Source organism: Gymnoscopelus braueri, assembly GCF_963280865.1.
Source record: "Gymnoscopelus braueri genome assembly, chromosome: 6".
Lineage (NCBI taxonomy): Eukaryota > Metazoa > Chordata > Actinopteri > Myctophiformes > Myctophidae > Gymnoscopelus > Gymnoscopelus braueri.
In genome coordinates, this window is record NC_137607.1 from 37963502 (window position 1) to 37989152 (window position 25651).

General features: G+C 43.1%; 1 protein-coding gene across 2 annotated transcripts; it reads left to right on the forward strand.

Moving 5' to 3' along the window:
- Positions 1-270: 270 nt before the first annotated feature.
- ssbp3b (single stranded DNA binding protein 3b) lies at positions 271-25645 on the forward strand. 2 transcript variants are annotated; one of them, XM_080431477.1, is made up of 18 exons: positions 271-452; positions 1175-1247; positions 1453-1514; positions 1610-1694; positions 11368-11457; positions 15435-15509; positions 15772-15834; positions 16597-16663; positions 16772-16845; positions 20214-20278; positions 20393-20441; positions 21262-21297; positions 21816-21870; positions 22237-22301; positions 23436-23514; positions 23763-23791; positions 23901-24001; positions 24876-25645. In XM_080431477.1, exons 1-17 carry the CDS (start codon positions 397-399, stop codon positions 23964-23966), a joined length of 1089 nt encoding a protein of 362 aa, XP_080287603.1. In that variant the 5' UTR covers positions 271-396; the 3' UTR covers positions 23967-24001; positions 24876-25645. The 2 variants fall into 2 exon arrangements, with proteins under 2 accessions (XP_080287603.1, XP_080287604.1); XM_080431478.1 differs by lacking the exon at positions 15435-15509.
- Positions 25646-25651: the final 6 nt, after the last annotated feature.

Genomic DNA, 25651 nt, shown 5'->3' on the forward strand with positions numbered 1-25651 from the left:
AAAAGTTTAATCTGCAACACAATTGTATACAATACGTAGTGGGGGGTCCTTGCTTCACTCTCACCTAAGGGGTCCTTGGCCTGAAAAAACGTTGAAGACCCCTGCTGTAAGGCATACACGCACTCATTTACATAAAAAAAAAACCTTCGATACTTGCCACTAAACCACAACGCACGAAAAGGCAGACCTTAAGGGGGGAAAGACCGCAAGCCCATTGGCGAGACGCGACGTCAATCAGCCGCAGCCCCGCCTCTTCCCCTTGACCAGGCTCGGTAGAGAGGCAGAAGAAGTGCGGTTGGAGTGCGAGGAGAGGGTCGCGGCCGTGATGATCTGACAGATGAAATAAGCGAAAAGAAAGAAAGAGAAGGCGGGCGTCGATCCTCCCACACAAAAACCATGTTCCCCAAAGGCAAAGGCACCCCCGTGCCGTCGGACGGCCAGGCACGAGAGAAGTAAGGAGTCTTCCATAACGTTTTCTTTTGAGTTCCCTCTGCGTGTGTCTCTGTTGTTCGGCTGGACAGGCGGCAGGCAGGCAGCTCGCAGGAGGCGATTTCCTCCTAAACCGAGACTGGAATTGAATGAACCGCCTTGTCTGCTTGCTCGCCATTCCTTCCCCAGGCTCTCGTTCTTCTGCCTTTGGCTTTCCGCTGTTCACCTTACATCTGATACCGTGTGCGTGTTTAGCTGTGTGAAATGGGCGCCCGTGTTATATAATATTTTTCCGATCATTATTCGCGACTGTGTGGTGAGGAGAGAAAACAATAACACCGCCGCCGCGCTACATTGTTTCACTGTTGCGCTTTGGATACATTTTTATTTCCCTCAGCCCCCATCAATGCCACCAGGATACTAACTGTACATGGCTACAGTATAGGCTGGAGGAGATATTGTTAAATCATTACGACACGAGACGATACTTTTGTTTTCAGTCGATACTTTGTAATCTCTAATTGTTGTGAATCTTTACCAGGGCTCTTGGACTCGTTACACAATCCCCCATTTAATTGTTTGGCATCATAGGCTATTGGCAGCCATTGTTCTGTGGGGCCTGTGGCCGACTGACTCCATGCATTATGCCTGTGGAAAATGTAACCTGCTGACATTTCTCCTGATTTGTGATTTCACGTTGACCTATGAGATTGTAACAACTGTTAAAATTGTGTCTTTTACCCAGGTTGGCTCTCTACGTCTATGAATATTTGTTACACATAGGAGCACAGAAGTCTGCACAGACCTTTCTATCAGAGGTAAGATTAAGTTCAGGTAATGTTGTCATAGTTGAACAATGGACATAAGATCTATTTGAATTAATTTACCACAAAACCATGTTGATGTTCTACTTCTAATCCTATTAGCAGTAGTACTAACATGATTGATTAGTATGATTTTTGTATGTGTGTACTAGTCGTCACCCGTGACCAAACCTCTCTGTGAATTACCCCCATTCCCTAGATACGATGGGAAAAAAACATAACACTTGGAGAACCCCCTGGATTCTTACATTCTTGGTGGTGGTAAGTAATGAATGTCACTCTTCCCAATAAACATGTTCATGGTTTGTTTGTTTGTGTGGGTAACCTAATTTTTTATTTTGCCTTCTTCATCACAGTGTATTCTGGGACCTGTATTGCGCTGCGCCAGAGAGAAGAGAGACATGTGACCACTCCAGCGAAGCGAAAGCCTTCCATGATTATGTGAGTGCTGCTTCCGTGACAATAGTTTTGCATATTGCTCTGTCCTGTGCTGAGGAAGGCAACCATTTCATCATCAAAGACTCGTAAAGATGGTACCTCTTTAACTCAGATTGTGGTATATGTAGGAATAATCTATTTGAATGTAGCGAGAGAAGTCTGTTGGTTTACACCTTCACTGTGACAGTACCGCACACACATCCCTTTAAGTGTGGTAGCTGTGCTGTAATATCACTAAGTGATATTCAGTCTGATTTGTCCTTCGCACAGTATTGAGGACCATGTGGCTGCTTTGGTTTCACAGATGTAGGTCCCTTTTTCGTGGAATGTGTTGCCATTTTCAATTGTAAATGAAAGCTGTCATTTGTCTGATCTAGATGGACGTTCCAAGAAGTGCTCTCTTGACATCATGCGTTAGTGTTCTATCCAGCTGTCGTTGGGCCAAATGATGCTCCCAGCGAGGAGCTTACAGTATAGGCTTCTGGGAAAATGGTGCTGACGTCAGCATATCCTGAGTCAGACCTGTCGATGTTGTTCTCCTACTGAACCACCACACCATGCTTTTTAAGTTGCACCCTTCCTCAATGTCCCAAGAGAGGATAAAAGGGCCAGAGTCCTAGCTGTGTTGCACGGCAGACAAGGATCTCTATTGCTACTGCTGAGACTCAAAACACGCTGGGCAAAAGGTTGTTTTTTACCTCCGATGGTTCCATCAGCCTCTGACTGACTGGCCTGCAGCCGCTTGAGCATATGTTTGAAATTTGACTCCTTTGGCAGACAAACCACAACACAGTGAACACATCCTAATGGCTTCGAATAGGTAGAACGTATATTGTTCAGGATTCCTCAATTTATGACAAGCTATGTGGGGGAAATGAGTATCACTCTGTGGCCTATTAGCTAGCGTTTTGACAGTTCTTCGCAGGTTTTGCTTACCCTTTTTTGTATAATGGAATTTTCGACTTCACATCATATTCTTCCCAACTTTGAGTCAAGAGTTAAAGCCTACAGCATTGAAACATGCAGGTCAAAATAAAGCTTGAGTCTTACTTTCTGGCCTCTCGTCTTCATAAAGTCCCATCTCTCTCAGATGTTATAATAAGAGCACAATGTGGCAGAAGTTCATCAAACGGTTCACATTCACGGTCACCTCAACAGTGTCTGCTCGGATGAAGAAAAGGGGACACACAGGGAGGGGAAGCCTCAATAGCAGACGGACAGGCAGCGCCGTTGTGCCGTTGGCTGATAGCATCCTGAGCAGGAAGGGGTTAAAATGGAGATGTTGGCCCTGCTCTTGGCAGATAGGGTTGCCAGGGCAACGGGCCTCCTGATCTGGCAGGTGACCTGTGAGCCAGGAGAGCAGGGCCCTGCCCTCTCAGCGGCCACATTCCTCATTATTCCAGTCCCACATAGACAAAGGAGCACTGCGTTTGACTAGGGAACTGGCCATGTTATTCACCTAGGTTTTGTCGTAATCAATAGTGCTGTCTTTTGTTGCCTTTGGGTCCCCTTGTTGTGTGGTGCATGTATTTATATTGTCTCGTAGATATGGTTGACCGTGTTGCTTACATTGAAGGAGTACAGCCTGTTAAGTAGTATCTATGAAGGAGTTTTTTTCTCCCCCATTAATAATTAGTTTATTTGTATTCATCTCTGTAATCATTTTGAGGCAGTAGGTGTTCGTTTTTTCAAATGCTTTTTTCTCGCTTTCTTTTTACAATTAATCAGACTTTCTTACGTAATAAAGTGCCGTGTTGCTGATGACAAAGCGAACCAGGACCATGAACCAAAGAAACTGTCCTGCCCTGAGTTCAGTGGAGACCATTTTCATAAGATGGAAAGCATTAAGCAAATGAGGGAAACGGGGAAATGTCACCATGGGCCCTCTGTGATGTGAGGCTGTGAGAGTTTCTGTGCGGTCGTCTCTTCGACATCTTGTGGTTGCCCTTCGCTCAGATGTTGATTCTCCTTGTGTTCATTTATGGATGTTGGGGTTGGGGGGGGGAGTCGGGTTCTATGTGTGTGTGCGCGTGCGTGTGTTGACAGTAGTAGTCGTAGTCCTAGCCTTTTGTCTAGGCGTGGGGGAGGTGGCGGGTGCCTGCGCTAGCCGGCGGTGATCGTAAAGTCTCTGGCGTATTCACGCTGGGCCTGATGGACGATGACGCTCCCTTGGGGTCCGGTCGCCATGGCGTCGGCGGGTGATTGATGGCTGTCAGGGAGCTGAGGGCCAGATTGGAAAGGGAAAAAGGGGAGTGGTACCGTGGCATAAACCCAGCATCCACCACAGAGCCAAGGGAATAAAAAGGAAAGGAGGCTTGGGAGGAGGGGGGGAGGAGGAGGAGGGCTTTGGGGAGAAACAAGAAACTGTGGGGGTAAGGAAGGACCTGGTCTTGGTCCCCTTGCTGTAGAGAGAGCGATTGAGAGAGAACCAGAGACAAAGAGAGGAGCATCAGTCTTGCTTCCAAAGTGGGTTTTATGATGTTGATTGATGGTTAAACATTTACAAGCTAAACATGGGGCCGATCTCTTTTGTAGTGGTGGATCCACTGGAAGGTCTGAGGCTGTTAAGAGCAGCCCAGGTCAGAGGGAGGCAGTTGGGTGGTCTGTGCTGCAGCCCTGCCCCCTCTCCTTGCTTCCTGCACACTCATCTCGTCTACTTCTCTCACCCCCCCCTTCTCTCTCTCTCTCCGTATCTCTTGTTTTGAGTTTTGTTGTTGTTTACCTCCTCCTCTTATGCGTGTGTGCCTCCTGCTCTGTCTTTTCATACACATGTCTCTCTTTCTATTTGCCTTTTCATGGTTACCTCAGTGAGACACTATAGTCTTTGTCACCCCCCCCCTCTCTCTGTTTCCCTCTGCTCCCCCTTCGTCTTTGTTTTTGTAGAGAGAGCACAAGCACATCCGCAGTCACTCTGGCCTTTCGTAACCTCCTTCAGTGATTCTGAAGGAAACAAGGAGAATTTGCTTGGCAGGGATTGCCTATTTTCGTGTGTGTATACACGTATATACACGTGCAGTCGCGCACACGCAGAAACATAATGTTGAATAGGGGAGAGGTGGGGGGGTGGATTAGCCTTTCTATAAAGAAAGTCCCAGGGTTGTAAGGTAGGCCCCAGTCAAAAGCTCAGGGCAGAGACTGAGACATCTGCCCCCTTTCCTGTAGCAGAGAGCGAGACGTGTCCTCTGTGTTTCCCACACCACAGGCAGCAGCAGACTGCTGGGGACAGTTCAGTTAGCACAGCAGTGGGGTTTAATGGGACATGATAAGGATCAAGCACAACATGCCTGGGAACCCGCCATGCACGTTACTTTCCAGGCTACATGGAAACGCAGGTCCTGTGTTTTGATGGGGACAGCATGGATTGAAAATGTACTGTAATTTAGTTGTCACTGTTCTCTTTTTTAAAATGTTTACATGGGACAAAACGTAGGGCGCTGAAAAACGTAATTTGGTCACTTTGTGGGTCCTGGAGGGTGATGTATGACTCATCATACTCCATTGAGTATGTGCTATTCACAAACAAAAACACTTCTCCTCAAAGCCACATATTTTGTATTAAGTTGAAATGAATTGACTGTAAAAAGTGGTGTCGGACAAAACATTTGTTAGTGCTTGCTTATTCAGATGATCTGCCAGCAGCTACCCAACATCCTTGATAGTCTGTCATACAGAATTGTTGTTTGTATAGACAAACCACAACAGACAACAGGAGAAACACATAAAGAATACATTCGAACATGGAAAAGAAGAATAAAAGAAAAAGGCCATAAAGACCTCCGCCAGTGATCTCATAGGCCTGTTTTAAACTTCTGACGTTTTTGGAATTAATGTGGGATTTCCTCTACCAGTATTACTCCCAGACAGTTGAATGACGTTTAAGCTAACTCCAGACCAATCCTAGTCGGCCCGATTTTGGGCCGACTTGGCGTCGGGAAGCGTCGTCCAGTCGGTTAGGGGTCCGTCGGGGGGTCCGTCGGGACCTTTTCGGCCGACCCAGAGCCGACCGAACATGTTCAGCTTTTTAGCCGACTGGCAGAGCAGTGGCAGTGACAACAAAGGGCTGTCGGTGTTGCCAGATTATGTGAGAGAAACAAGCGACCATGTCTATGAAAACCTACATTCACTGTTTCTCGTTGTTGCTCCCAGAGAGAGAGAGAGATTGATTGATTTGACCTAGTTTTGCGCAGTTTTGGTGCGCAACACAACCCTCGTTTAAGTGAATTGCTTTCACCTGCTGCTGCTGTGTGGAGCGCAGTGGTGGAAAAAGTACTCAAATGTTTTACTTAAGTAAAAGTATCAATACTGCAATGTAGAAGTACTCCGTTACAAGTAAAAGTCCCGAATTAAAAATGTACTTGAGTGAAAGTACAAAAGTATTGGTATCAAAATGTACTTAAAGTACCAAAAGTAAAAGTACTCAAATGTTTGAAAATAGCAGATCTACAAGCTCACAACGCGTCGCTTCGCGACGTGTTGTGAGCTTGTAGATCGGCTATTTTCAAATAGCCTAGGTATAAAATAGAGCTAAAGTGGTTACTGTATGTTTTATAATGTAATAATTTATATCTGCAAAGTAACTAATAACTAAAGTTTTCAAATAATTGTAGTGGAGTAAAAGTAGAATATTTTCCTCAGAGATGTATGGAGTAGAAGTAAAAGTACTGAAAATTAGAAATACTCCAGTAAAGTAAAAAATCCTCAAAAGTGTACTTAAGTACAGTACTTGAGTAAATGTACTTAGTTACTTTACACCACTGGCGGAGTGTGCGCTACAGGGCATATCTCCGCCAAGCCAGGGTGACCTACCCAGGCTCATGAAATTCATATGCAGGCATAGTAGCCAATTAGAATGAAATCCGCAAAAACGGACTCATATACTGATACAGAACCATATATTGGCTATTATATTATGGCTGTCGGGTGGAAAACTTGTATGTTCCTTTTTTATTATTATTTAAAAACAATTTAAAATCGTGAAAATAGCCAATCTACAAGCTGTAATTATTAATAATTAAGAAATACTATATTTTAAAGAGTGAAAAATCAACTAAAGTCATTATTAGTGCAAGTTCATTCACATTTCATTTGAATGAAAATAACTTGTGGGTAAAATACATTCTGTGAATCTAATGTGATTAATGTGACCCCTACTTCAGTCAGTGAAGTCCAGGGCTGAATGTGACATATTGAGACCTATATAACTAAATATTGGTCATTTGCCAACACATTATTTTGTGAAATAAATGGGTTATATTTCACAGATAGTTATACTATTCTTATAATATATTAAAATACAATGATCCTTAACCTTCAAGTTAAATGCATTATTTCCGTGGACTTAAAAATCATTTTTGGACTTAAAAATCATTATTATTTTTTTGGATGGCCTTCCTGCCCTGGCAGGAAGACCGGGCAGGGCCTTTGTGCCCTCCAAAAAATTACAACACCAAAGGCCAAGTGGCCTTGCCCCTAAAATGACGAAATTCCAGGCTTGAATGCAATAGATGTACTCTGAGTCTGTTACAAGTAAAAGTCCAGAATTCAACATTTACTTGAGTAAAAGTACTAAAGTATTGGTATAAAAATGTACTTAAAGTACCAAAAGTAAAAGTACAAAAATGTTTGAAAATAGCAGATCTACAAGCTCAGAACGCGTGCATCGCAACACGTTGTGAGCTTGTAGATCTGCTATTTTCAAATAGCTTATAGGTATAAAATAGGGCTAAAGTGGTTAATGTATGTTTCATAATGATTTATATCTGCAAAGTAACTAGTAACTAAACATTTCAAATAATTGTTGTGGAGTACAAGTATAGACAATTGGAAATACTCCAGTAAAGTAAAAGTACCTCAAAATTGTACTTAAGTACAGTACTTGAGTAAATGTACTAGTTACTTACACCACTGCACGTCAGTGAAGAAAAAACGCTGGGAACATCCCTAAGTGGCTTTGCAGGGAAACAAGCCCAAAGTCGCTTATAATAAGCAGACCTGGCAACGCTGGCAGGCTAAAAGTCAAATTAGCACATGAATGGCCAGTCGGCTGACAGACTTAAATGCCAACTTTTGCCAACCGAATACCAGTCTGTTGCAGTCTGGAGTAGTCTGCAATAGTCTGGACGAGTCTGTTTGGTGCGGAGTTACCTTTAGGTGTTCTGACTGGAAATCAGTCTTGGTATGTACAGCTGGGCTTTTGTCAATTGGCAGGAATCAGTTGTGACTCCTGCTTACCTTGTAAACCAGTGATTTGCTTACAAGTCTCGTCTGAAATGTTTCAAATTGTTTGAAAGCATTTTCAGCGACAGTTTCAGTAAACGTTATGTCTAACAATACATGTTTTTAGACTGTCAGGGGAAACTATAGTTTATTAATGAATTATATATACAACCTTTATTAGAAGGAAAAGCCCCTTGAGATGCACCATCTCATTTCCAAGGGGGTCCAAATTATGCATATTTAGGGAGATTAGACATAAATGCCTAATAGTGCTTTTAAATCAATGTGATAGTCCCTATAATTATCCTTAAGGTGCTCTGCAGACTGTAGATTATGTTCAGAAAAATATTATCAGTGTGCACTTATGTGGGATTTGTGACAGCTGTGTCTTTTTTAAGTAGTGCAAATTCTTGGTTGGTTGAATCCGTGGCCAATTCTTGGTTGGTTGAATCCGTGGCCATAGGCTTTGACGCCACAAAATACCTCTTTAATTGTGACTGATTGCCTTATCCACTTATCTCTGTTTTGTACCATCATAATTTTGACAAATATTCAAGAGGACATATGTGATATTACTAGATGTGATGGTAAACCCTCTGTAAAAACAACATATGGTCTTGGCACAAACTAATGAGATAAAACTAGGAAGATACCGTCCGAGAACTAGGAATGCTGTGGCATAAAATGTCAGTTTGGAAAAACATAATTTCTGGTACCACGACTATTTTGATGAATGTTTCTCCATCTCCACTTGTTTGTCTCATCCAGGCAATAGCTAAATGTTCTAAAGCACAGTTGTATCACACAACAAGTACAGTCAAACATTAGTTTTAATAACCATATCTTAACTTTTTTAAACCAGTCCACAACAGCCAGCAATAGAAAAATCTATTTCCAGCTAAACTAAAACAAATAAACATGTTGACCGATACAGGTGATGGATACAGACCCAAAACAGGGACCAGTATTTTTTAAGCAAGGATGTTTCAATGATAATCAGATATGTAACCTCTGACTGAAACCACTGCTAATACCTATTTAGACATCAGTGTCTATTATTGTGTGAGGAAACATTGAATAACGATGGGAGGGAACTTGGCCTTGGGCCATCAGCGTCCCTCTGCTTTATACCATGTGACAAGTTTTCATTCTTCATTATGAATTGTTTGAGATTATTTTTAGTGTTGTTCTGCTCCTCTACAGTATAATGAACAGTGGGTGAGAAAGAGGACTTGTATGTGAGGATCACCCCACAGATGTTCATTTTGTAAGCAAATGGCTGACAAAGCCATTGTAGATCTGTTTTTTTGGAAACAAAACTTTTGATGATAGGTGCGACTCGTGCTAGAGGGGGGTCGGGGGGATACTTTCTGTGTATTGTTTTGATCACAGCATTTGCATATCAGTGATCTCATACACCCATCTATAACCCTGCCACTGTGTATTAAAGAGACCAGATTTAACGAAGAAAAGAAACTGTCAGTACCAACTGTATCACTATGTTGTGTTTTATGACAGTTTTCTAGTTGCGTTGAGGCCTGATGTTTCCCTGTGGCCTCACTTCTCTCTCTGCTGTGGTATTTCACAGTGGCCCTGCAGCAGCAGTCTGAGAAGATAGAATTAGGGAGGGTGCAGTCGATACCAGGGAGAGTGTTGGCTATTGACCAGTGTTGTCTGTGGAGCCGTAGCACTCTGGACTGAGTGTGTTTATTTCTTCACGCACATGCATGCATGCACTTCCTTCTATGTAGCGAATGATAAGCATTTCATTTTATGCAGTGATCTCCTGCACGTGTGTATGCACTGTTTTGTGTAGGGCTACGTTTTACAACGTGTGTATGTGTGTGAGAGAGCTGTATGTGTACCAACAAAACGGAGGACTTGCTGTCAGTCTAAGGCAAGGTCTATTCTCTGCTTTCGTAGCTCCAAAAGACATTAGCTGATCTCAGATTGCCCTAGCTAAAGGGGAAGAAAACCCAGGCAATTAGGAGCGTGTGACCGAAGCAAATGGCACATTAGTGAATTAGGCCCTGCGGTTGGAGCAGGAAATCGGCCCAGCGAGCCTCCCGCTGTGCACGAGCACTTTGGAGCCACTGACTCAGTGAATCCCCCACCGATGTTTATCTGATCCACTGGATCCACAGATCGGCAACAAGGGCTCAGTCGCCTGAATAAATGGGGGCGAGGGGCTCTATTAGATTTCTCAAATGCATTCTGTCCCATGGGTCAGCTTTGTCATGAGCTTTGGGCCTGAAGTGTGTCTCGATAGATCAAGTTTCACACTGGCCCCAAACGGCACGAGCGTGAGTTCTATATTCGCAAGCTTTTTTTCTTTTCTTTTTTTTTTAGGTGGACAGTAGATATTTTGTACTATTTGTAGTACCGATATTTAGTTTTATGTTGAAGCAAGAGGTTAGTGAGTTAGGTGCATGCATAGAGGTTGGGGCCTGTTAGTTCTATAGTCTAGTCCATGGTGCCTTAAAACATTGTTTGAATTTAAGGATATACCGGTAATATATTAAGCACAAACCATTTGCATATTGTCGCTGTCGGGCAGAAACTTTGTATCTCCATATTTCTACTTAGTTCTTTTGTAAATTAATGACCTCCTTCGTTGTACAACAGTGTCACGCAAAAGTTGCGAAAATAGCCGATCTACAAGCTCACAACACGTTGCTCTATACCAGTGGTTCTCAATCATTTTCATGTCAAGGACTCTCAAAATGATTTGGCCGTGGACCCCCATCTGAAAATATTTTGTGTCAAGGACCCCCATAACATTTGTGTTTCTTAAAAATCTTTCAAGATTGTTCAAAAACGTGCTGTTTTTAAAGATTGTCACAAATGTTCACTAATATCTGATGTATAAAATAGGGTTAAATTGGTTTAATAGATTTAGAAGCTATATTAACTAATATTACTGGGGACGCCTTCAGGGACCCTAAGTTGGTGGTCAAAATTATATTATATTATAATCACTGTTACAATCTATTTCAGTGTATTATAATTATCATGGTTGTAATACAGTATAATACTTTATATTGTATCGTAATCACAGTTATAATCTATTATAGTGTATTATAATCAGTTGTAATGCAATAAATTATAATGTATTTATAATCACAGTTATAAGGGTCCATTTGGTTCTTACCAATAGCTGGAGTACTCCTGCACAGGTGATTTGCATTTGTATTCACTATTCAGGACAGTTGGCCACTCATCTACATTACATTGTTAGGCAAGAAGCAATGACCTCCACCCATGGCCTTACATCACAAAGAAGGCGTCGATTCCCTCCAGGAGGGGAGGGGAGGGGGGTACTGCGAGGAGGTACTTTATTGTAATAGAAACGGTAGATATTTTGATGTGGTGTAGTGCCGTGTGGTGCTAAAGCTGAGAACCACTGCTCTATATAATATCTCCCAGTGCGTGTTTTTGATATTGTGTATTTCTCCCTCAGAGTGCAGCAGCAGCTCCCAGTCCAGTAATGGGAGGGATGCCACCTGGTGAGGGCATGCCAGGAGGACCTATGCCACCAGGCTTCTTCCAGGTCAGTCCACCACCTGCTTATCATTGTCTTTATTAGTGTTCAGTCCTAAATCAACCCCTGCTCCCCTGTGCACTGTGGGGGAAATGAATCCAACGTGCTTCATGCATGAAGAGGGTGTTGCAGCTAGGGGTGCAACAGTTTGATTTAATTGATTATTTAAAAAAATATATATAGTTTTTTTATTGTCAATTTTCACAAATTTGTGGTTAATCAGGACAATCAATTTAGTCAATAATTCCCTTTTTAATTGGAATTGTTTACCCCCAAAATGCACTTCTCTGTTAATCAGAAATGTAATAATCTAAGAAAATAATTGGTAGTTGCAGCCCTATCTGGAACCTCCACAACCTCCACATCCACAACAAGAATAAGAACTATAAGAAGAATAACTCGAAAGGGCGCTCGGTGGAGCCCATTACTCCGCCAGGCAGGGGTGCAATGCTCACAGGACGGCCTTGCACGCCGTGCCGGAACCTATTTGACCAGGAGCACACGCAGGCACACACATAGATTTAAAACGACTTTAAATTCGCACCTCAACAAAGTTTTCAAAGGTTCCCGACTCACACCTAGCGAATTAACATGGCAATAATAGCCTAGATGCATATCAATTGTCCATTGTGTGACTTGCAGTGTAGGTGTTAAGCGACGTGCGCGTCACGTCATTGAAATAGAGTGCAAGAACATACCAAATGAGCATTGCATGCCTGCCACCAGGCTGGGTGGCCTACCCAAGAATTGTGAGGGGCAGGAATGATTTGAAGCATTGCGTCACGTCAGTGTACACACCGCCTATTCAACAATAGATTTTAGCCCACAGATTCTTTACAACACTTATCAACGCCAACCTCGGTTTGGTGCGTTAGGTTAGGTCCTTGAGTGACCGACAGCAGTCAGGCTGGATTTAACACATTAATGAGTTCTACAAGTGTTTCATTGCTCACTGCTGTGATGCGCAGTGATGTGCATTGTCAGCTGAACTGCCTAGTGCCTACAGAACCGCGATGTTTACTTTTTCCTGTTGGATCCTTATGTATCAAATATCCATTGTTGCTGGTTGCCAATACATCTATTAGTAGGCTATTTAACGTCAAAACAAGTGGCACATTAAGGGGGAAATGGTCATTTTTGTATTCAATATTTTCTATAAGGTTCATTTTGGTTCTAAACAAAAGACTGATAAAGAGACGTCTAGGAAACCACATCAGAGTGGAAAACATTTCCAGAAAGACTGATTACTGTATAACTTTATTTGGACACTTAGCTGTTCACCAGGGGCCTGACCATTGGTCTGACAGCCCATCATTCTGAAACCCCAATAGGCCGACAAATTTAGGGTTAGACTATGCGCCATCGGACCAACAGTGCTTCGGAATAAAGAGCCGTCGGACCAACGCTATGGCACCGTTCACCCTGTGATCTCTGTCTGTGAGTGTGCTGCTGGCTTTGCTGTGTTTTAAGTAGGCTACGGACGCCTGCTGCGCTACTTACAGTATGATACCCTTTCTGTGTCTAAGGACTGTGATATGTGATGCAATGTTACTTTGTATGAATATTACTTCATGCTACGATAACCACGGAGAACTCCACATTTACACGTTTACCAAAAAAAATCCAAACGCCCATCCCTGAGCCTGGAGGAACGGTGGGACTGAGTTCCTTGGCCTGCTGGCAGCGTGCACAAGAAATTTGATGACTAGTCGGAGTGTAGTGGTTTGCGAGATTAGATGCGGACAGACAGTCAGACACAGGGGCACGAAAACATCATCTCCCCCCTGGCGCAGACAATGTGAACATTTACACTGATGAATGATAACGTTTTTAACAGTGACACCAACTAAGCACGTGCTGCTCGCTCCAGCTGTGTGTGAGCCCCAAAATGAATATTGGTGATCTGTTACTGCTGTACATTGCACAGACAAAGAATAAGAAAACCAGACGGGTATGGGTTCACAGAAGACAAGAGAGTGAGGAGAATCCAACAATGTTCTTTTAAAGACACATTCTTTTCATACTTTCCTATATCTCAATTTGATGGTACCCTTGCTATAGTCAAGAGGACATCAGTGCTGAGTCACTCAGCAATGTCATCTTCCGTTGAATGTGAGTGATGTGTTGAACGTGATGCCCTTTAAATTCCGATGGATTTTGATTGGCTGTGTTTTTAGCGTCCATCAAATCGTTCTGAAAGTGATCCCAACGATATCGTTAACCACTGTCGTCGTTATAGTTGTGTTGTGGACTCTGCCATCCACGATATTTGAACCGATATATTTATAGTTCTTGTCGTCCTTGGTGTGGACAGCCTTTTATTCCTTTAACTGCACCCCTCCACACAGGTGGAGGGGAGAAGAGGGGCTTATGGGTGGATTATTTTCCGTGGGGAAAGTGTATATGAACCAACTGCAGTGCATTGCAATTATTCTGCTTCCCTGTTTCACCTGTCATCCTTTTTTTTGCATTGCTGCAGGCTCATTTGAATGTGCCTGTCAGGCTGGTGTATGCATCATTATGAAGGGCTGCATTTCTCTATGTCCGTTGTGCTTGTGCAGCTTTTGGCTTTTGCTTTGGGCTACTGCCACTGCCACACTGAGCCTTTGTAGTAAACATCATAGACGTTCTGTCTGCCGCCCCCCCCCCCCACCACCCCCACCTACAGTGTAGTAAACAGGGAGGCGTGGCCTGGCCATTTTCCCTAATGGAGAAATCGAAAGGTGCAGCACCCACAGTAAATCAATACCATGTGAGGATAAACTCTTGGCAGGCTCCTGTGAGGACCTGACTGTAAAGAGGTGACATAAAAATGTGCAACCTATCTCTACAGCACCGCCACTCCTCAACCAAACTCACTGCACTCCAACCACTTTGAACTTGGCGTCCCTGTTTTGGGTTACGTCATTATGTGCGAACATAAAAAATAAATCAGATCTACAAGCCCATGACACGATGTGAAGCGCTGTGAGCTTGCAGAACAGGTATTTTTGCTATTCGTTGTACGACAACGTATCTAGGGCTGAAGTGGTTAAAATCACCCACTGAATACTAACTTGCAAACACGAGTACAGTGATTAATAATATGATTGCGTCAATATTTGGGAAAGAGCCAAGTTGATAATAAAAGGCTGTTTTGCTCGCTTGCACTGATGCACATTACACACGCGTGCATGCACATGCATGCACGTTCAGTCACTCGGACTTTCTTTACTAAAATCCACTGGAGTCGTCTCAATTAAGCCCCTCACTCTCTGTCAGATGAGCAACATTAGCTGCTCAGCACCGGTGTTTTGGGATGTTGTAAGGCTAATTGCATAGGGCTTAATTGATGCTGTTAATTGGGGTAAATTAGCTGTGATGACATGTTGCATGCAGCAGGCTGCTTAATGCCTTGACTGACAGGCAAGAAGATCACGCATCATTCCCTTCCCTCTCTCCCATCTTCTATTCTTTCTTTCAAGGCTGCGTCATTGGTTGGCTCTACTCTAGTACTAGCCACTTCAACCCTATACTTAGTTGACCGTGGGCTCTATACTACGCCCCCTTCGGTTTTTACTTTTATCTTAGAAGAAAATGGCCAATCTACAAGCTCACGATGCTGGGAGCTTGTAGATCAGCTATTCCGCTGAGTGTTCCCCCCCCCCCCCCCCCCCCCGAGAATAGGGAGGCTAGGGTTCAAGTGGCTAGTGGAGCAAAGCTGAGCAGCTTGAATCTTGAATCCTCTCTTGAGCTTTACCCTAAAAAATATATATATTGTCATTGGATACATTCTTTCCTTCCTCTTTTTTATTCCTTCTTTGCACCACACTTTAGTCCTGCCACATTCCAACTGTGCCCTGCAGTAACCCTGCTTCTCTCTCTGCCCCCTCCGTGTTCCCTCTCTCGCTCTCACTTAATTCTCACTCCTTCTTCCTCTCACCCTCCTTATCTCGCCTCATCGTCCCTGCATATCCCTCCTCATTCTGTGTGCACTGCTGCTGTAGGGTCCACCTGGTCCCCAGGGCTCTCCTCATCCCCAGCCTCCTCCCCCTAACAGTATGATGGGACCTCACAGTCAGGTAATATTCTGTCTCTCTGCCCGTCTCTCTGTGCTTTCATTGTGGGGGGAAACGAGTGTTTCCTCGCTGCTGACGCTTCATGCTTTCACCGCGTCTCTCTCTGCTTTGGCGGCTTTATGTGCAGCTTTGAATAATCACACGGACACATAATTGACATAAGCATACCCTGGTGTGTTGTACTTCTTTGTCCAGAGTCGGGTTTTTTTTTCTTCGTGTTGACCTGTTACTAATGTGATTTGCCCTTGTCCTTTCTTTTCTGTAGTCCTTCATGTCACCCCGCTTTGCTGGGGGTCCCAGAGGCCCCCCTATCAGGATGGGTAACCAGGTAAATAAAGACTGACACACGCACACCATACCCACTTAGGATAGTCAGTTATTCAGCACCCAATAGCTGCCATTTGACCACACCTGGTACTGTATCAGCTTGACCACTGGGTCTCACTCAAATGTTGGGTCCTGGTCCGACCACCAGGGGTCCTTGAGAGGGTTCCAGGAGGCCCCCTGCTAAATGATTGATAGTTAGGAACCAAATGGGCTCTTACGGCTCTGTACCTGTGTCTGTAAATGTTCCATCTATACACGCAGTCGGAGCTAAATGAACACTGAGGATTTTTACAACGTAGATTGGGGTCCCAGACATGAAATTGTATCAAATGGGCTTCCTGAAATTAAAAAGGTTGAGAATCGCTGAACTTCACAACACACATCATTAACCCATTAAAACCGGGATTGCATCTATGTAACCTATGTACAGCTATGAGTTTGTAGATCTGCTATTTTTGAAAATTCTTGAACATTTTAGCAGATCTGAATATATATATATATTTTTAACTCAAATCTTTGCTTCTAGGGGTCCCTGGAACAAAAATATTTACAGATGGGGGTCTGCGGCCAAATACATAATAATGTTGGGGGTCCTTCACATGAAAAAGTTTGAGCACCACTTATAGCAACATAAGGGTTTCAGAATACTGTTAGGATTTAGAAAACATTTGTAGAATCGTATCTCAGGTCTTAAGGGTTAAGACTCCGATCACATTCATCCATCCATAGCTAAATTAATTCCGTCTTTTTTTCTTCTCTGCAGCCTCCAGGTGGAGGACCAGGTCCAGGTCACCCCATGCTGCCTAACATGGACCCAACACGACCACAAGGTCAGTCGTCCACATCACAGCCTAATGTCATGCTCTCTGTAATGCGTGAAATGATCCCCTTGACTCCTTCTAACAAGACTGTGTTTGTCCCTTCCTCCGTCCGTCCAGGGCATCCTAACCTGGGGCCAATGCAGAGAATGAGTGGCCCTCGAGGCATGGGGCCCATGGGGCCTGGTCCTCAGGTAGGTGTCTTAGTCTTACACTAGTAAACATGATTTTAACTGTTGGTCTCATATCCTTTAATGGGCTACTTGCCAGCCTGTAGAGTCCCATTGTGAACCCGGGTGAGCCCCGAGTACCCCAACGTTTTATGCTAGAGATTTTAGAGTATGGGTCCCCAGCATTTACAAACTGCAGGTTGCTAACTTGCTTTATGTTGAGCAATTTGTATAATTAGCATTATTGGCATGATTTAGCACAATCGTCTATATGGACAATATTTCAGCCTCCTCTTGGCTGATTTGGACAATATCGGAGTGGTTTTGGGGGTTATAAACTTAGTTTGAGGCTGTAAACGATAACACGGCTGCCTGTAATCGTTTCAGACTTTGTGAACATCTGGTTTGTCGCTGTAACCGTGGGTAACAGTTGTTAGCTAGCCTGCAAACCGCGGCAGTCTGTCAGTCAATTTATAATTTATAAAAACATTTTATAGAAATGGAAGCTTATAAATGTGTAATCATTCATGGATGGTGGCTTCAGACACACTTGGGTTGCCTACAATAAATTGTACCAATCGCATTAGGAAACCCAGCAATCTCATGAAATTGTCTCTCAATCACGGTTTGCTGAGCATCATTGTATGGAAATTGGATCTGTTGCCAAAAAAGGGACTTGATCCTTCTGCTAAGGGTATTCCCGATCTCCCGCTGAGGTCCCCGGGGCCAAAACCCCCAATGTGGAGACCTCCTGCTGTCCTGCATTGGCACAGGTATAGCATTCAAGTGTCGGGTTTCTCTCCTCAACTTGGTTCCAAATTGTGGCTCAACTCCAGAAGGACATGCCTTGGGAGACGTCATTCTCCATGTTAAGATTCCAGTGGTCCTGACAATCTCGTGTCTTACACACTTGGAGGTCTTAAGAGAACCAGGTCTACTATTTTCAAGATTTGATGACTGTCAAAGCTCTTGCAAATAATGTATTGATTAAGGATCTAGCCTATAACATTGTAATTATGTTGTATTGTTTTTAATTGATAGAATTTTCTTGTTTGTAATTATGTCACCTGTTAAACTTGTTATTAACAATTTGAAAATGCCTATTTATATTAGGAATATGTGAAACATAGTCAGTGTAGGCCTTTACAAATTATAATATTTTGACATGGGTTATATACTTTTGAGTGAATACGCATGTTTAGATTAGCCTGGTAAACCCGAATCTCATTTGTATTTGATTTCAAATGCAAATGAGATTTCCGGAAGGGGGGGATTTTACCAGGCTATGTTTATATGCCTGTCAGATTCTCAGACTATGCTGCACCACAAGTCCATGTGAAAAACGTGTGTGTGTACACATGCTGAGACTTGATGAGATTTGATCATCAGCTATGCTCATGTCAAATGGACTGCAGATTGATAAATGCTGAGCATTGCATTTGAAATGACCCTTCAGCAACTTTTTGGTTGGCGCAAGTATGATAAATGGGGGGCCATGAGCGTAAATCCTCATCCAGGCCTGTATTTATAAAGTGGCCGCAAGTCCTGCGCACCACTTGGTGTCTCCTTGTGGAGATGAAGGGAAATAAAGTTGCAGTTTCTCTACATATGTTAGAATAATCACAATATACAACTCCACATACTATTATTGAATCCATTATGATGACAATATGTACATACGGTAAGCAGAATAATAAAAAAAAATCTTTACATCCCAATGCCACACACAACTAACAATCCACATTTAACCCTATTTAATGACCCTAACTTCACAAATGAGTATACAATACACATGTATGCCAGATTTCATCCTTCAGTCCTCATGACAGGGGAAACCATAGCCAAGCTTCTTATCAAGTTGAAAAACATCTCATCTCACATTCACTACACGTCACTCTTTTGTCATCACAGACACACACACACACACACACACACAGATTCGGTGTTCTGTTACTTTTATTTTACCGCACGCGGTAGGCTGCCTGGTTGATACCTGTCAGTTTCACGTCAGTCAGTAAAGGAATACTTTCACCCCCACACAGACACACAGCAAGCATGCAGACAATCAAAGACACAATCGAGACATTTTAAGCCCCTGATTATTTATACATTTATAAAGGGCCTTTCTTTTATTCGTCCTCTCCCCCTCTTATCCTTTTTGGATATCGCTATTACTGAACTAGCTCGTCATGAGAAACATGACTTATGGACTGTGTTGCTGCTTTCAGGTCGGTCACATCTTGTGACGGCAGTTTCAGATTGGCTAGTGGTACCGTACATGCATTGCGTGTCATGATAGGCAGAGATCAAATGGGGGGCTAAATATGTTTCCCAATCTGCGGTTCGGGCTCCCCTGGGGTGGGGCATGATGCCTTGTCTGTTTGGAAGTAATCCTGCTTTTTGCTTTGAACGCTGGCCTGACTCTACAGGCCAATCAGTAGGTCAAGCCAGTCCGGGCCTGGCTGCAAACATATTAATAACTTTAGGTTGTTTTCAAATAGCTTTGAGCCCCTCCCCCTTTTCACCCACCACCAAGCAAAGAAAACTGCTTTGGTCCTAACCTTACTGAAACTAATCTGAGTTCCCAGAAGTTTTCGCCAGCTCTGGCTGGCGATCCTATTTAGATGCAACACCCACTGCATGTGGATCCCGCCCCCTTTTCTTCATTGGCTGTTGATTTGAATCACAACGCAGTGGCCGCGCCCCTGCTGTCCAAGCTCCGACGCAATGCCTCCCAGACTATACTGAAACAAATTGCTAGGATGTGCAAACATGACAATAAAACCTGACAATAAAAATAATTGTGATTCTTAACAATATATTGTTGAATCCGTCTATATACCATTGTTCTTTGTTGGTGTGCATTTGGAGCTCATGACAATTAATTTATATGAATGTTGCTTGACATGATCTTAAAAGTTCATCGTTTAAAAAAAAACTAAGAACGCACACAAGAACACATTAGAATTAATATGTGGGAAAATTATATAGAAATACATAGCACAGATCATTAGTGAAAACCAGTAGATTAGTGTGGCCTAATGCATACAGGACATCACATGACAAAAATAAAAGATCTACAAGCTAACACGTTGCACCGTGATGCCCTGTTGGCTTGTAAAACTGCTCTTTTTGTCACGTGACACCTTTGCTCAAGTCTGTCTTGGTGCATTCATAGCACACACGTGTAAGAGCCTCATTATTGCACCGTAGGATTGCTATAGGCCTGGAAATGGGGTAAAATACTTTGGAAAGGTTTAGATGGTTTTAGTTGTTAAAGATGTGTGGGGACCCTGATGCTTGGCTTTGTTTATTAAGCTCAACATTTTATCAGGAAATTGGCATGGAATTAATTTGTTAATATAGCGTCTGCTCATTGATTTTCTCCTCAGAACTTTGGTGGTGGGATGAGGCCTCCACATAACGCCATGGGTCCCGGCATGCCAGGAGTAAACATGTGAGACTTTCTTTTCATCTCATTCTCCTCTTAATGCGTATCATTCTGTGTATTATGTGTTGTCAACCTGAATGCGATGTCTTAACTGGTGGTTCTGTTCCTCTCACTGTACAGGGGCCCGGGTACTGGCAGGCCATGGCCCAATCCTAACAATGCCAACTCTGTGAGTTTATTTTTGCTTTGTGCGTTCATATGCATGGACATGCACACACACATGGGGAGTCGATCGATCCTTGATGTGGTTCCAGGGGGTCCCCAACCAAATGACTAATAGTTGAGCACCAAATGGACCCCTACGTGACTTTTAACTCTGACGGCGTACAAATACGAACCAAATGGAACCTTACAGGTCCAGCACTGAGGATTTTATAGTGTAGATTAAGATTTGGATACCAGAGATTTAAAACAATTTATCAAATGGTATCCATGCCTAATGCATATCAAACTGGGGGTCCTTGAAATGTAAAATGTTGAGAATCACTGCACAATAGCATATCGTCTGTCGGGTGGACACCTCATATATCCAAAACTTTTCACGATTCAAATTCCAAAAACGGCTAACGTAGCAGATCGACAAGCTCAAAACTCGTCGCTTCGCGCCGTGTTTCGAGCTTGCAGATCTGCTACTTTTGATGCTTTTGTGTGACACTGTAGTATGATCAAGTAGGGCGTTAATATGGAGGGGGGGAGGGGGGTTTCTGCCCGACAGCGACGATAATATGCATGCACACAGGAGTGCTGGTTCTGATTGCAGCCAAGTCTGTGCTTCAAGTCAGAGCCGTGGAGCTTTTAGTGTGCTCCGGGGCTCGAGTCTGGGTTGTAATTGTAGTATTATGTGTCCTGGTTTCCACAGGCTGCTAGACCGACAGACATGATGGTATTAGAAGGCTGATCGGATGATGAATGGTGCTGTTTTGTGGATTGGACAGGAATTGCGTTCCCTCTTTTCTCGTCTGTAATGTTTTCCGTTTCTTTGGTTTCAGATGCCTTACTCGTCACCCTCTCCTGGTGCATATGGGGTAAGAACACTTCCTGACACATTAAACTAATACAGCGGTATTGATTTTCATTGCACGACAAAACATCGTTTCTCACTGCCCTGTCTAGATTGTATTTAAAAATACATTTATAAGTTAAAGCTGCAATCCGGAACTTTATTTCTAACGAATACAGTTTTATTTTAACCAATCTGTATGGTAGTATGGTAATATAATGTAACATGTCTGCAATGGATTGAGGTGGTCTCTTTACTTTTCCATTGAGAAATGTAGACCCTTACCTGGTCATAAGTACAATAGAGTACCAAAGTCCTGACGTCACTACCACTACCCCGGGGTCACAGCGTTATTCTTTTGTATTGGAATTCCCATTGGCAAATCTTAGATCGTGTCATAAAATGAGATGTATAAGATAACTGGTGACGATAACATGAACATCTACCCATGGATTGGTTGATTTGGAAAATTACAGTTTTATTGTGCTTGAGTCTTTGAGTGTGTGTTTGTATGCTCATATTGTGTCTTTATTCTCTCCAAAGGGGGCTTCTGGAGGAGGGGGCCCCCCAGGAACACCCATCATGCCCAGCCCTGCAGGTAGCCCACCCTAACCCCCTTCCCCATGAGCTGCTTATCACCACACATACACATTACACACATTTTGTTTTACTGTGCATACGGCTATTTACCGATGTGTGATACCTGCCAGTATAAATCAGGCATAACTCTAACCCCTAAACCTAACCTCTAAATGTTTAATCCTAACCTGATAGTTTAATTAACCATAAAACAACCATTTGTCTTGTGAGGACCAGGAAAGTGGTCCTCACAAATTCTGCTTTACTTTTGGGGGCGTTTGGCCCTCACAAGTATTCACACACACACACACACACACACACACACACGTCTGATCCAGTTGCTTTACTTCACACTGATCACAAAACAAACATTTATGTTTTCCAGACTCTAACAACTCTGGCGACAACCTGTATACCATGATCAACACTGGACCTGGAAACCGGAATAATGTAAGTTTCTGCCTCTTGTGCGTGGCCCAAAGAAAATGTGTTTCCCCAAAAATGAACTCTTAATCCTCTTTGGCATTACCTACTCCCGTTTCCAAAACATAAAACTCACTCAGGCACAAGTGGGAGTAAATATTTGAAGTAACTGAAGTAGAGGCATGAGTTATAGGCTTTTACAAGCACTCAAAGTAGTTTTATTAAAAAAGAAAAACCTGGTTGTAACTATTTACTTTGACTCTGGTGGCTTTAATGTAAACTCACCATGCCTTATTGACCCCTATGGCCTCTGTAGCGTGTACACGGTAAAATCCAGAGTGTTAATTTAAATCTGAAAGTGTACAAATGGAACCAAATGGACCCATCCATTTGTCACTCTGAGATAAATTAGACTTAACTTAATTTACATAAAGTCTGAGTGTAAAAATCTACCCATAACACTCAGGTGTTACAGTGTAGAGCAGTGGTTCTCAAAGTAGGGTCCAGGGACCCCCAGGGGTCTTTGAGGTAGCCTGGCATTGGCCAGACTGATCACGTGGATTCTCACTCAAGTTCCTCCCTGGTATCGTCTGGTATGTCTGGACTTCGGCCCATAGGGAGCGAGTATGAGAAATCAGAAAATGATTTTGATGCTTTTCACTGTTGTACGGACAGCAGTTGAAACGCCGTCACTGATTGTCCAGATCATTTTCTGATTTCTCATACTTGCTCCCTATGGGCCGAAGTCCAGACTGATTCCGGGGAGGAATGTTGAGAGTGAATCCACGTTATCAGTCTGGCCAATGCCAGGCTATCTTTGAGGGTCCAGGGGGTCCCCAGCAAAATAAATTAATACAGCATCGAAATCAGGTTAACCACTTTAAAACCTGTATTCATTGGCCCACAATGTGTCGTATGTTGATACATTGTGAGCTTGTAGATCAGCTATTTTCAAAAAAATCTTGAAAAACATCAGACATTTTGAATAGTTTTGAAACATTTCAACAACACAAATGTTGTAAGGGAGCACAAAATATGGTCAGAGGTGGTCCGTGGCCAAATCCATAATCAAATTTGGGGGTCCTTGACATGAACATGTCTGAGAACCTCTGGGTGTAGAGTGCTGTAAACAAGCCCCATTCTCTCTTGTTTCCCATCCAGTTCCCTATGGGCCCCGGCTCGGATGGGCCCCTGGGAGCCATGGCCGGCATGGAGCCACACCACATGAACGGATCGCTAGGTAACGTAGACCTGGTGCTACTGATTACAAACAACATGGAAAATGTTAAGGTTGCATTGGCAGACGGAAATGGTTCTCAAGATTATGTTGTCTGTGTGAAACTGGAGAAACTCCTTGAAGGCATGTGATATTTCCGTTATGGCCATGAAGGAAACATCCTCTTATATCCCTGTTGTATGAGAGTAACCTACTCAAGTACTGGGATAGAAATTGTTTTCTTTTCTTTCTTTCTTTTTCTGTATCGATAGGATCCGGTGATATGGATGGACTAAACAAAGTGAGTATTCGAATTATGCAACAAAGCTGTATACTCTAGTTTAAACCAAAAAAATTGGTTGTAGAGTGGTTGTTTTCAAAAACAAGTGTGGTGCTTCCCTTCTTCCTAGAATTCTCCAAACAATTTAAGTGCATTAGCAATCCTCCTGGGACTCCGAGAGATGACGGCGAACTGAGCGGAAACTTCCTCCACTCCTTTCAGAGCGAGAACGTAAGTCTCATTCTCTGTGACAATATTGACCGCTACAACAGACAAATTGCAACAGGATGTAGGTCTTTTTTTAGTGAGAAATGCAGCAGGATGTATTTTTTCTTCTGAGAGAAAGGCATGTCAGATAAACGCCTGATTTATGCTTCATCATTCAAGGGTGTAATGCCGAAAATAGCCGATCTACAACTTCACACCTGCGGCGCGTTGTGAGCTTGTAGATCTGCTACTTTCCACATGCAACACCGTCGTATGATGGAGTATAAATTAGGTCTTCCCAGTAAAGTATTCTGGTAACATGCAGAATCCCTCTACTACCAATTAAGTTTGCACGTCAAAGAAAACTTGCTTTTACTTTAAGTATACTTGCATTACTGAAAATTGCCAACTTTTAACACCTCATTTTCACTTCCTCAATTTATTTTCATTACACACAATCAAAGATTTGGCATTAGTTAGCCACATTGTCTGCTGCCGCTTTGCTGTCCCTATCTGGACAGTGCATCTCCTCAGCTAACTGTCACACATCAGTGAAGGGACTTACCGTTGGCTGTAATGGGGCTTTGATGAAACCAGAGTTAGAGCGCTATTGACCGGACAGTGGAGCTACAGTCACAGCACATTAACATCATTGACTACCGTGCCACTGTAAGAGAGACTGCACCTGGCATTTGACCAAGGAGAAAGTGTCTCTTAACCACCTTCAACCTGGCATCCCTATTCTGAGCATGTCATTATAGGCATACATTTTCAAAAATAGCATAATTGCAAGCTCCCAACGCGTCGTGTTGTGACACGTTGTGAGCCTGTAGATTGGCTATTTTGGCTATTTCCGCTAAGTATATAGTGGTTGACCTCTTCTTCTGTGACTCCGTAGTACTCCCCCACCATGACGATGAGTGTGTGATCCCCCTACCGCCACCTACCCCACCTATTTGCCATCATTCCGAGGATCTGAACTCACCATAGGACACGGCCAAACACATCAGCACCGAATCAGGGACGGGCACCATCTTGGTTCCACCGCAAAACGCCAGAATGCTGATCGGAGGGGGGCAACAAAAACGAAAAAACAAAATGGCTGGCGACTACTGCTCCTTGCTCAAAATGAAGGACAATTTTTTCTCCATTCTTCACAAGCCATGTGTGACTAAACCAGCTACTGAAATGCATACATGACACGTTTTAAGTTCTTTGCAGTCCCCTTGAGCCCCTCCTCCCCCCCCCCCCACCCCCCTCCCCCCTCTGAAGCAAAGAAAAGAATATGGTCAAAGTTTACCTCTTGTACTTTTTATTTTTGCTTTGTGGTGCAAGATGTGCAGAAAATTCTCAGCTTTTCTGTCATTTAAAACACTGGAGAGTGTGCATATGCATTGTGAGCTAGGAAAAACTCAAAAGTCTTGTCATATTTTCCTTATAGCCATGCGTACTGAATCACAAAAAGTCAGCAGACTCAAAATTTGCCTTTTTACTCTGTGACCACCTTAATGAATGACATGTTCTGCCCAGTGCCGACCCTACTATTTAACCATGTTTATAAAGAGGGAATTATGTGAAAGAACAGAGGCTTTTATCATGACAACCCTTCACAGTTTGTAAGTGCTCAGAGAGGGTTTTTAAAATGTAAAAATTGATCCCAATTCGATCAATTCT

Coding starts and splice junctions, on each gene's coding strand:
- ssbp3b (XM_080431477.1), top strand. CDS start 397: ATGTTCCCCAAAGGCAAAGGCACCCCCGTGCCGTCGGACGGCCAGGCA. Junction 453..1,174: donor GACGGCCAGGCACGAGAGAA/GTAAGGAGTCTT, acceptor TCTTTTACCCAG/GTTGGCTCTCTACGTCTATG. Junction 16,664..16,771: donor GGACCCAACACGACCACAAG/GTCAGTCGTCCA, acceptor CCGTCCGTCCAG/GGCATCCTAACCTGGGGCCA.